The sequence below is a fragment of the Panthera pardus genome, unplaced genomic scaffold (genome assembly GCF_024362965.1).
Source record: "Panthera pardus isolate Hobbes unplaced genomic scaffold, ASM2436296v1 HiC_scaffold_16, whole genome shotgun sequence".
Classification (NCBI taxonomy): Eukaryota; Metazoa; Chordata; class Mammalia; order Carnivora; family Felidae; genus Panthera; species Panthera pardus.
This window is the reverse complement of record NW_026526721.1, coordinates 150,322,199-150,333,920: the sequence shown is the minus strand read 5'-3', so window position 1 is coordinate 150,333,920 and position 11,722 is coordinate 150,322,199. Positions and strand designations below refer to the sequence as shown.

General features: G+C 52.4%; 1 protein-coding gene across 2 annotated transcripts; it reads left to right on the top strand.

The window, feature by feature from the left end:
- Positions 1–360: 360 nt before the first annotated feature.
- SLC25A38 (solute carrier family 25 member 38) lies at positions 361–11,404 on the top strand. Of its 2 annotated transcripts, XM_019418759.2 has the most exons (7): positions 367–770; positions 5,583–5,704; positions 6,266–6,350; positions 7,081–7,260; positions 7,497–7,665; positions 9,077–9,243; positions 10,387–10,681. In XM_019418759.2, the coding sequence occupies exons 1-7, from the start codon at positions 702–704 to the stop codon at positions 10,507–10,509; spliced, it is 915 nt and encodes a 304-aa protein (XP_019274304.1). In that variant the 5' UTR covers positions 367–701; the 3' UTR covers positions 10,510–10,681. The 2 variants fall into 2 exon arrangements, with proteins under 2 accessions (XP_053759937.1, XP_019274304.1); XM_053903962.1 differs by lacking the exon at positions 9,077–9,243 and having other exon boundaries at positions 361–770; positions 10,387–11,404.
- The last annotated feature ends 318 nt before the right edge of the window (positions 11,405–11,722 follow it).

Genomic DNA, 11,722 nt, shown 5'->3' with positions numbered 1-11,722 from the left:
AAGTGTTTAACGGAAAGTTATTCCACACTGCTTCCGTTTTTTAATACAAATTAACTAAAATTAAATACAGTGTAAAATTCTGGTCCACAAGCACACGAACCACACTTGAAGTTCAATAGGCACGGAAGGCTACAGGCTACCTTATGGGGCAGGGCAAGTCTCTACTGCAAACGAGCTCAGCTCAAATCTCGCATCAGACCTTACACTGGAGGGAGGCCTCCGCGCAGACGCGCCTTCAAGCTCAGGGCAACCGCGGGCCCTGCAGTTCTGGACGTCTCCGCTAGGTGGCACTAAGGCGAACCCGTTCACGCGCTCCAGACCGGCGGCGGCCAACCCCGGAAGCGAAATCCCACGGTTCCGTGCAGTTCCTCCGGCTTTCTCCACGCCCTCCCCGGTGCATCCTGCCTGTTCTGGGGTCCAGAAGCGTGTTACAGGGCGGGATGGGCGGGAGAGCAGAGCCACGGCCTCTGCGGAGCGAGTGAAGAGCGGCGAGAAGTTCCCGGTGCGGCGCGCCTAGCCACGCAGGGGCGGTGGGAGCGCGGGCCCGGCCCCCGACGGGCGCGGACGGCAGAGCCGCCGCCTGACTGCGTGGCGCCCCACCACTGCGGCCGCGTCACCCTCGCCCCCCGGGGTCGCCAGCGCTGGCCCGAGCTCCTACTGACGGCACACTGAGCCCGGCGCACTTGCCGGCCTCGTCTCCAATGATTCAGAAGTCACGCCCGGCGCTGCTGCAGCCTCAAGATGTCGGAGACAGGGTGGAGACGCTTATGGTAAACTGCGGGGAGTGGAGGCAGGGGTTGGCCGCTCCGGGACCGCTGGCTCGTGGCGGGGAGAGGGGGGGGATATTCTGTAGGTTGCCAAGGGTCAGCGGCCCTCTGGGAGCCTTTTCCGCCCTCCAGATGCGCGCAGAACAGGTTGGGGACGTGGCGCAGGAGGGATGGATTGACTAAGGGAATTGAAAAGGGTGGGGCGAGGGAGGAGAGCAGTTGCAGCCCTCCTTAGGACAGGCTGGCGAAGGTCTCGCTGATGTTTGATGTCTGGGTAGAGTGGGCAAGGAATTGCCGGGGTCTTGAGGGTGTCGGCGAGTGTGCCCGCGCGACACTGAACGACGTGAGAGCGCTACCGGACGTTGCTTTTGAGTTCGATTCCCAGAGTGACCGTGGTGGGGAGGGCGCTCGGCCAGGTATTTGGACCATCGCAAAGACCGCTGGTAGCAACAAGCCTGAGAAGAGGTGGATGCTGGAGCGACGTGGGTCCACTGCGCCCGCGGCTCGGGCGGGAGATCACGGTCTGGGGCTCCACTTCCCGGCCGGCGGGGAACTAGCGCGGCAGGCCTGGCGCGGAGCCACGCCCCCGCGTCTGGATTGGCTGCAGTGGTCGTGCCGCCGGGCCTCCATTGGTGGAGACGGAGGCGGGGCCGCCGGAGTTACCGCTCGCGGGGTGTGGAGGCGGGAAGCCGCGTGGTTTAGCGCTGGGAGGGGCGGGGGCGCTGTCCGCCCTCACCCTGAGGTTGCGGTTACGTCTACCAGCTCTGGCGGGCGGGGTCAGAGGTGTTTTGTTTCGTTTCTTTTTTAATCCTTAAAAAAGGCCACCACTGGGGTTCTACATCTCCTTTCAGCTCTGACCTCGAGATCTGAATTGGATTTACGATTTAGTTTTTTAAAAGGGAGTAAATTGCTTGGGGGAATCTATTTACTATCTGTTTAAGTACTTTTTTTTTTTTTTTTAACGTTTATTCATTTTTGAGAGACAGAGACAGTATGAGCGGGGAAGGGGCAGAGAGAGAGGGAGACACAGAATCCGAAGCAGGCTCCAGGCTCTGAGCTGTGGGCACAGAGCCCGACGCGGGGCTGGAACTCAAGAACTGCGAGATCATGACCTGAGCGAAGTTGGATGCTCAACCGACTGAGCCACCCAGGCGCTCTTATGCTTATGCTTTTGTGTACTGTGTATCATTTGGTTGTTTTTGCCCCGGTTCCTCAAAAAACCAAATTGTTACTCCTTGTTTTTAACTTGAATAACTTGAAAAGAAAATCAAACATGCCTTCAAAGGATGTGCCTGCCATAGGACAATGTCTTAAGCCTATTCAAATGAAAAGTGTAAATTCTGGTTGGTTTTTTTTTTTTTTAGTTTGTTTTTTTTTTTAACGTTTGTTTATTTTTGAGAGAGGGCGAGTGTGAGTGGGGTGGAGGGAGCAGAGAAGGGGACAGAGAATCTGAAGCGGGCTCTGGGCTAACGGCAGAGCCGGAGGCAGGGTTCGAACTCACGAACTGTGATATCATGACCTGAGCTGAAGTCAGATTCTCAAAGGACAGAGCCACCCAGGTGCCCCAATTCTGTTTTTTTGGTTTTTGTTTTTTAAATAATGCTGCTACCTGTGTGTGTGTGTGTGTGTGTGTGTGTGTGTGTGTGTGTTTTAACTATTAGAGGTTAGTTTATACCGCTGGTATATATTTAGCATCTGCTGTGTGCTAATGGACCTGGAAGTTTACAAAGTTAAAGAAGTTACGGACTCTATTCTTCATTCAAATATTTATTAAACCAATAACATCTCCAAGCTTTGCGCTGTGAAAATAACGACATAAAATAGTTGCTACGGTGGGGGGAGGGGGTGTACATGGAGCATGCCTGTGAACGACAGCGGCCTGAAAACAAATTCCATACAAGACCTGTGAGAGCCTCGGGGAAGCCACACCAAGACCTTCTCAGAAGCTGTAAGCGCCTTGTCATTCCTACAGCCTTACTGGAGCAGAGGGCTGAAGGGAGCCTGTCCTGGGAAGGGGCGGGCAGAACCCACTAAGCCTCATCCTATGGAATTGTGCTCAAGGGAGAGCCATATGCACATTTCCTGTAGACGACAGGACTCATTCATTTTTGGCTGTGGGGCCCCATTTTGACTGTGCACCAGGCTGGGTGGTCAGTGCTGGAGGTACCATCGTGAACAGGACAGCTAGTGGCCTCTTCTGTCCTCGACCCAAGGGAGGTGGGCTCAGGTGCAGTGGAAGTATTGGAGGAGAAGCCTGAATGCCAGTGGGGGGCGGGGATTCGGGGCTTTCCCACAGCAGGGGAGATCTGGGCAGAGGCCCCCCTCCCCGGATGAATCAGAGGTCAGAGGAGCTAGGATGGGGTTTTCCGAGGCTAGAGGAAGGCAGAGGATCCCTTCCGGCTGCGCCCTATGCAAGAGGGAGGAGGAGGCTGAGAACACAGGCCAAAAAGGAAAGCAGGGGCCCCTCGATTCACGGAAGGCCTTGTAAGCCTAGCCAGTGGCTTCAAACCCTGTGACTTAGGACACATTCATAACCGCTGTGAGCTCCAGTTCCGTCTGTAAAATGGGTTTAAAGATTTAGCTTTTCAAAGGGCTGTGAGATCTTGAGGTGGTATGCACAGATGCCTCATCCAGTGCTTCTCCAGTTCAGGGGAGGGTGGCTTCGTAGGGTTGAGGCTGGAGGTTGCCGAGGAGGCCACTGAGATCCACAGGGGCAGGCTCTGGGGACACTGAGGGTCATCAGCCGGACTCAGTCCGGAAGCAGTCGGTACAGCTGATGGGATTTTGGAGCGGTGGTGGGGTCCGGACCTGACGGCCAAGAAAGATTTCCTGAGACATCTTCAGGGCAAAAAGGCGCACCGGAGCCTGGAGGCCTAGCTGTGGTCAAGCCAGGGTTGTTTTTCCCTCCAGCAAAGTGTTAACATCTTTAAGACCGCAGGGAGTTCCTGGAGAACTCTGCCGGCCTCAACTGTCAATGGGCTGCAGGTTATAAGGAAATTTAATTTTATCTGCCATTTCCTTCTGCATTTGCTGAGGAGTCTTACGCGACTCCCAAATGTGCTGCTGGGATATCTTGTGGGGTGGAGTAGGGACAAGAGTGTGGGCAACGGTTGGCTGGGTTTCCATTTTGGAGGGTGAGCTGTAGATGCCTGGGGGCGTTTGGGGGGAGTGCTGGGCAGGGCCGTGGGCGTTGGTGTGTGGGTGTGGGTGAGGTGGCCCCCTAGGGGCTGTGGCTGGAGGAGATAAGAGGAACCACCACAACCCTGGCTGAGGGAAAAGGCTAGGGGAGCCAAAAACCAAGAGGCAGCCAGCTGTTTGAAATGCGTCCCCAAGGAGGAGGAGGCCGAGTAAGAGAAGGCCCAGGGTGGGAAAGGGATCCTTGGTGAGCGTGAGAGGGGCACCTTTAGCTGGATGGCAAGTCGTGGGGGCTGAGGGGTGACCAGCCAAGAGGGAGGGGAGGTGATGTGGCATCAGGCTGGAAAGACGGGGGTTCGAAGCTCACTGCCAGGCAAAGTAGAGGATGCCAGTAGCTTGTGCCCTTTACACATGGCTTCCAAGTTATCGGAAGGAGCAGGACACCCCTTCTTGCGGGACAGGGAATGGTGTGCCGGCAGACTGGTGAGGTATACATTTTGCTTGGTCGTACGTGTTGTCTTACTAATTGTCACCCCTTCGATATTTTGCAAGCCGTTTGAACAGAGTTATAACCTCCAGTATTTATCATCTGAACTACTTTCGTCTCTTAAGTGGGTTCAGTTATCATGGGAGACCTGCTCGTCTGCTAGAAACGTGGAGTGATCTCTGTCCCCTGGGGGACAAATAACCACAGGTTCCAAACATTTTCGTTCTGGGTTGGTGGCTATGTGTGTATAACCGGTGACCTCATCTTAATAGTGTCTTAGGGCCACAGCGTACCATTTATTGAAAAATAATAGTGCAAATGCCATTTAATGAGGAGAGAGAAGGAAGGTCTTTTAGGATGGAGTTTGCCCAGTGTCTCCTTCGGAAAAGAGGCCTTTTCTTTCGTGGTTGGGTTTTTTAAGGTGCCTTTCTCACACATTTGTGATCGAGTGGATTCTGAGGCAAGCTTTGCGACCTCTAGTGTGTCGGGCTCAGAGGAAGTACATCTAGCCCTTGCCCCTTCTGGTGGTGCCTCTAGATTAGCCAGCGTGTGCGACTGTCCTGGTTTAAAGGAGAGCCACCAAACCCGGGGGTGGCTGCTGGTCTACTGCACTGTCTGTGATCTGCTTAGGTGGCAGGGAGATGCGTGGATAGGAGAGAGAAAGGGAAAGCTCTAAGTTAAGAAAGTTCGTAGGTTTTTCAGGAAGTAGCCCATGTCTTACATTGAAACTGAACTTGCGGTTTCATTTCTCTGTCTTGCTCCTATAAATATCTACAGGTTTGATAACCAAGAGACCCCGGTGACCTTGGTTCAGACACTCCCCTTCAGTTGATTTTGCTCTGTGAAGATAAGGAGATGGCCAATAACTTGTCTCTAGCTAGACCGAGGGAGGTGTGGTTGGGGGCCCGATTCACAGATGAACGTGGATAGACCTTGCTCCGCAGGATGTTCCTGGCTCCTTCTCAGCACTAGGGCTGGAGAGATCCCAACAGCAGGATATTATGGTCTGCACAACATTCCAGCGCTGTTCATTCCTGGGAACACTTTTCCCTTCTCTGAAGTGGGAAGGTAATACAGAGCACCACCGGACGGTTTTCTAAGCCACCCCTAGAGAGCAGTTGACTGGTCTCGGGTGGAGAAGGCTGAGGCCCATGGCGACAAAGTTGCTGACCCAGCGTTCTCTTGCCCTGCAGCTGCATCCGGTGATCAAAGCTTTCCTGTGTGGCTCCATCAGTGGGACCTGCTCCACCCTCCTTTTCCAGCCCCTGGACCTCCTCAAAACTCGCCTGCAGACTCTCCAGCCCCCAGCCCATGGGTAAGGCCTGCCGCCCCCCGTTTCTTCGAGGAACTGGTTTCAACAACTTCTCTCAGACACCGGTGCCTCTCAGAGATGTTAAGTCAACGCCCATCCTGCTGGATGCTTCGAGAGAAACACAGGCCAGGCCCAACTTTTCGCCCCACCTTTTCTTCGACATTTCCTGTTAATTGAATGGGGGGACATTCGCATTTTCTCGAGCTAGCCTGTAATGTTTTAACTGTGCTCTCTGGTACTAGAAGTGTGGGTGGTTTTCTGGAAATAATACAAACGTTAAGTGTCTCTTTTATGCCCCTATTGGGCCTGGCACTGTGGGAAGTATACGACACGCATGCAAAATGGGAGGTCATCCTTCCAGTGTGAATGGACAGAGATCGACATGTACGCGCCAAACCACGAACGTAGCCGAACTCGGAGTTACCCCGAGAGGTGTTGCCGAGACTCCCGAGCGTTCTTAGGAAAGACGTCCTGCAAAGCAGTCTTTGGGTGGGGAGCTCTTTTACGAGGATGGGGGTCTAAGTCATTTTTTTTCTTCTGTGTCTCCGTTCTGTCTGCTTTCAGATCCGGGCGTGTTGGGATGCTGGCTCTTCTCTTGAAGGTGGTTCGCACGGAGAGCATTCTGGGCCTTTGGAAAGGGATGTCTCCCGTAAGCTGCGTTTTGGGTCTTCTCTTGCGCCCTTTGCTGTAATAGCCAGCCATTTCTCATGCACCTCACGTATCCTCTCGTTAGGATAGGTGAGCGTCCTACGTGGTCCTCGGCTGGTCTCCGGCTGCTAGCTCTGAGGGCTCAGGGAAGGAAATGGGACGTCTGTACGCCCTTGGGGCAAGCGGCAGAGCAGATGCAGCTGGTGCCCTCAGCTGCCAGCATGTCCTTGTCCTTGCCCTTCAGAGCACGCTGGCCACACCTGCATTTCTTTACCTGCCGGCCTTCCTGGCCTTAGGAAGTCACTTTGCCGGAAGTGAGGAAGTCACTTTGCCGGAAATGAGGAAGTCACTTTGCCGGAAGTGCCAGAGAGTTAATGCTCACCCAGGCCCGCAGCAGCCCTTTAGTCGACGGAAGATGCCAGTGGATACTTAAAACTCTCACTCACCCTCCTCAGATGGCGGGGGTAACAGGCAGGCGCCCTACACCAAGATTCCCAGAGTTCCCCAAAGGGATTGAGTTGCCCGGGGCAGTAGTGGCTTAGGGAACACGCCCTTTGTCGGCCGCCTTCCCCCCTGCCTCTCACTTCCCCTTTCTCTTCTTGGTGTCCCTCCGCACCTTCAGTCGACTACCGGCACGCAAACCTTGGCCTTGTTTTGGGAAAAGCCGGCTAAGACGGTGTCTTACCGTGTCAGCCTTTGACTTCTTTCCCCCCCTCTGACGTTTTCTGCAGTCCATTGTGAGGTGTGTCCCCGGCATTGGTATCTACTTCGGCACCCTCTACTCCTTGAAGCAGTACTTTCTGCGAGGCCATCCACCAACCGCCCTGGAGTCGGTCATCCTGGGAGTGGGCTCTCGCTCAGTTGCAGGCGTCTGCATGTCACCCATCACTGTGATCAAGACCCGTTACGAGGTGAGTCTGACTGCTCTGGGCCTCAAGGCTGGGTAACCAGAGGCACTGGGCCGCCTTCCGATGTCCACCCCCGATTTAGAATCGAAAATAGAGGCTGCTGTGGTCAGAGAACCCAAGCCACGTGGGAACCAGAGCCCCCGGTGCCCCGGTAATGCCACATACCCCGGAGTCGCATTGGTTCGTTATGCCAGCCCGGGACCGCCCTGCCAGCCACTGGTCCTGTGCTTCCCTTGCAGAGTGGGAGGTATGGCTATGAGAGCATCTACGCAGCCCTGAAGAGCATCTATCGCAGTGAGGGGCACCGGGGACTCTTCAGTGGCCTGACAGCAACACTTCTGCGTGACGCACCCTTTTCTGGAATCTACCTGATGTTTTACAACCAGACCAAAAACATCATGACCCACGGTACGGACGGTCGAAGGTGTGGTGGGGAAGAGAGAGCTCCGAGACCGCAGATCCTCCCTGCTTCCTCTGCTGTGTGACACTGTTTAACGTTCTTAGCGACTCCAGATTCTTGGCAGAGTTTTAGGAACTGAGCCATGTCAGGTGCTGGGATGCAGTGGTGGTCATGATGGACTTGGTCCCTGCCCTCTCCAGTTTATAGTCTCTTACGGCAGAGTACTGGTAGTACTAAAATTCTTGAGTGGGGTAGGCGGTGAAGTAAAGCGTGTTTCGCAGAAGTCCTGCCATAATACTTTGCAGAGTTACCCCATCTTTAGATTGCTGGGTCCTGCCCAGGGCCTCCTGCATCAGAAGCTTTGGAACAAGACCTGGGAGTCTATTCCTCAAGAAGCAGTTGGTGGGATTCTCATCAGACAAGTCTGGGAAACGCCAGTAGGGTAGGAGCTGGAAGGAAAGTACCATTTCACCTCCATTGCTGTGTTCCCAGTTAAGAGTGGTTTTGAGCCTCTGTTGGGGTGGAGAGAAAGGTGCCAAACCTCAGGCGTTCTGGCAGACCCACCCCACCAGCATGCTCATTTGGATACGACAAGGACACAATCAGTGGGCAGCAAACGTTCCCCCAAGCGGAGCCAGGTGCTAATGGAAACACGTTCTGTGGCATGAACCTGTGTTCAATAAGGGGTCTCTGGATAATTCGAGAAAGGATATGCAACCAAGGTCACGTAAGTGGGAAAGCTGGCATGCCGTCCTGACGGTGGTGATCAAGTACAATTGGGGTGCTTTTTGGGAGGCTTCCTGCTCCGCCCAAGGCACCGGGGGCCGTGACACTACCGGTCACAGCCTTCATTTTGCCGTGGAAAGTTAGGGCAGTAAGGGAGCTTGGATGTACGCTTTTGATTTCTCTGTATGTATAATTGTTTATTCCCACCTGTTTAAGAGCAAGTCGCAGGAGTGATGCCCCTTTGCCCTTAAATATCTCCATGTCAGGAAGCTCATGACATTGGTTTGACCCACTGTGGGCGATACTAACTTTTTATCACTTGGACAAGATAGTGTCTCCACTGAAAACTCACTTTTTCTTTTGTCATTTGTAAGCGTCTCAGTGGGGAGATACTTGGAGTCTGTGTACATCTATATAAAACATCCTGTTCCTTTCAATCATATGTTTTAGCCCGTGATTGTTGCCCGAATGAATTATGATGGCGATAGTTGTAAAAAAAAAAAAAAAAAGGCGAATTTTAACTCCCACTACTCCATCTACACATAGTGTACCTTTAAATGTCTATTTCTTAACCTTGTCTGAATCTACATCCTTCTAACTTTGGGGAAGGATTAGTGGTCAACTTAGTAGGGATACTTCTGAGTTGAGTGTGGGATTTATTTGTAACCGAACGTTGCCTTTGTCCTATTTCAGACCAGTTGGATGCAGTCCTTATTCCTGTTGTAAATTTCAGCTGTGGGATCTTTGCTGGTATTCTGGCCTCCCTGGTAACTCAACCTGCGGATGTCATCAAAACTCATATGCAGCTCACCCCAATGAAATTTCGGTGGATTGGCCAGGCGGTGACCCTCATTTTCAAAGTAAGGCTATGGAGTAAATATTGGTTCTTATTGGGGTTACGGCTCTCTCTAGAGCAGTATCTTGTGCCCTTTACACATTAGAATCACTTGGGGAGCTTTAAAAACGTTCCCACTCCCTGGGGCGCCTGGGTGGTTCAGCCGGTTAAGTGTCCAACTCTTGATTTTGGCTCAGGTCATGATCTCACGGTTCATGAGTTTGGGTTCCACACTGGTGGTGTGGAGCCTGCTTGGAATTCTCGCTCTCCATGACCCTCCCTGGTTTGCATTCTCTCTCTCTCTCTCTCTCTCTCTCTCTCTCAAAATAAATAAACAAACTAAAAAAGAAAAGTCCTCACTTCCAGATCATAATCTGGGCTGGTGATATCTGAATGCCTGGGAGCAGGTGAAGCCCGGATCAGTAGTTAAGTTCCCTAGTGATTCCAAGGTGTTGCCAAGATTGAAATCACTGCTAAAAACCTATGGTTGGTTGCCGGGATTTTTTGGTGGTGGGTGGGGGAAACTGACTACATTAGGACAACCAGTTATATTTGTTAAACTTGGAATTGCTGGGCTCCACCCCTTACCTATTGAATCAGGTGAGCAGGGAGGGTCTAGTCATCCGATCAAGGACCTAGGAGGAACCAGAGTCCCCAAAAAACCCCACAGACACATTATTTTGTTTCTAGAAATTTGCTCTAGAGGAGTAACAGGCGTTTTGTCTCTAATTCTTATATTACGAAACTATGGAAAGAAGCTCCCTCCAGGCAGACAAATCATAAAGGCACCTTTTCCTCTAGCCTGGAGCCAGGGCCCAGGGCTTGGCATGCAGACCGAGGTCTGGGACTCAGCCGCCAGCTGGCGCTTGGTGCCTCTGTGAGCTGTGTAAGCTGCACAGCGGTATACGGCAACCCTTGATGAAGATTTTCAGCCGAGAAACGCATTCCCCTGGATAAAGCAAGAAAGCTTCGCAACTGTGCCAAAAAAAAACCTTTTCAAGTTCATTGCCTTCTTGGGTCCATTATTCATACTCTTGGCATTATCTATAAAAGTCTGAAAATGAAGACTCAACAATGGGGTAACGGAGACCCTCGCTCTTGTGTGCTAGGGGTGTTTCATTGTATTGCCGCTTTGCTTCCAGAGTGTTGACGTTCATTTTCCTTGTAGGATTATGGGCTGCGTGGCTTCTTCCAAGGTGGCGTTCCCCGGGCCCTCCGCAGAACTCTGATGGCAGCAATGGCATGGACGGTCTACGAGGAGATGATGGCCAAGATGGGCCTGAAGTCCTGACCGAGAGGGGCCTGGGGACAGATGGGCTCTGTTGCCTTGCCCGGCTCTTGCCAAGGGCTGCTCCGTCTCACTGTCCCGGAGTTAGAGGATGTCCTGTCTGGAAAGCCAGGCAGCTACGTCACCTTCAGTTACCCAGTTTGAGTAGAGAATAGATGGGCCTGACTCAAGCCTTCAGGATCTCCCGAAAGAGGTGTTACTGATGCATACCGCGCGCTAGGGAGTTAGGAGAGGGTTTGCCCATCCTGCAGGACTTCTTAAAAAGGGGTTTCTGGAGAGAGCTCTGTCAGGTGGCTCCGCTTCACCTACACCCACCTACACCAGGCTGCCGTTTGGATCTGTCCTTGGGCAAGGAATCGCACCGCCAGAGAATCCGCGGACTGGCGCTACGGCCGAGGCGCTCCAGTGGGGGAAGCCCATCTGCCGGGAGAGGGGTCCTTGTCACGAGGCTGAAGGCTGTGTCCGGGGTGCTGTTAGGACGAGGGGAAAAAAGATGTTGTTACTTAACTGGTGGTTACTTAATCACCTGGAGAGCCTCTAAAGAAGTGGAGACAGTGGCTTCTTAGCCTCTAAGTGTCCAAATAAGGTTTTTTTGTTCTTGGCCTCCGCCCTGTTTTAATTCTGAATTGTTCTGGCATTTTTTTTTTTTTTTTTTTTTTTTTTTTTTTGCTGCTGCTAAAATTCACGTAAATAAAGTGAAGCACTTTATCACTGACAACTGTTTGGAAAACCTCAATAGTGTCCCCTCTGTGTTCTAAAATAACCAAATTAATCCAAGGCGGCTGGCTCTTGACCCATATACGTCCTTCGACCTAAACATCTTTTAAAAAGCTTTATTTCACACGTTGTACCATCCCCTCATTTCAAATAAACCAATCCGTGATTTTTGGTAACTTCACTGAGGGGCTCAACCATCACTACGGATCCGTTTTAGAACACGTTCAGCCCCCAAGATCTCAGATTTAAAGATCTCATTCTGAGCCCCAGCCGCTGGGAGCTATTGATCCGCTTTCCGTCCATCACCTTTACTGTGTGCTTCCTATGAATGCAGTCGTACAATTTGTAGTTTCGCATCTGGTTTCTTTCGCTTAGCGTAACGCTTTTGAGGTTCATCCATGTGGCACGTTCAGCACTGTCCTTTGTTGTGTGCGTGGCCACATAACATCGTACTATCCATTCCTCAGTTGAGGACTACTTGCATTGTTTCCACTTTGGG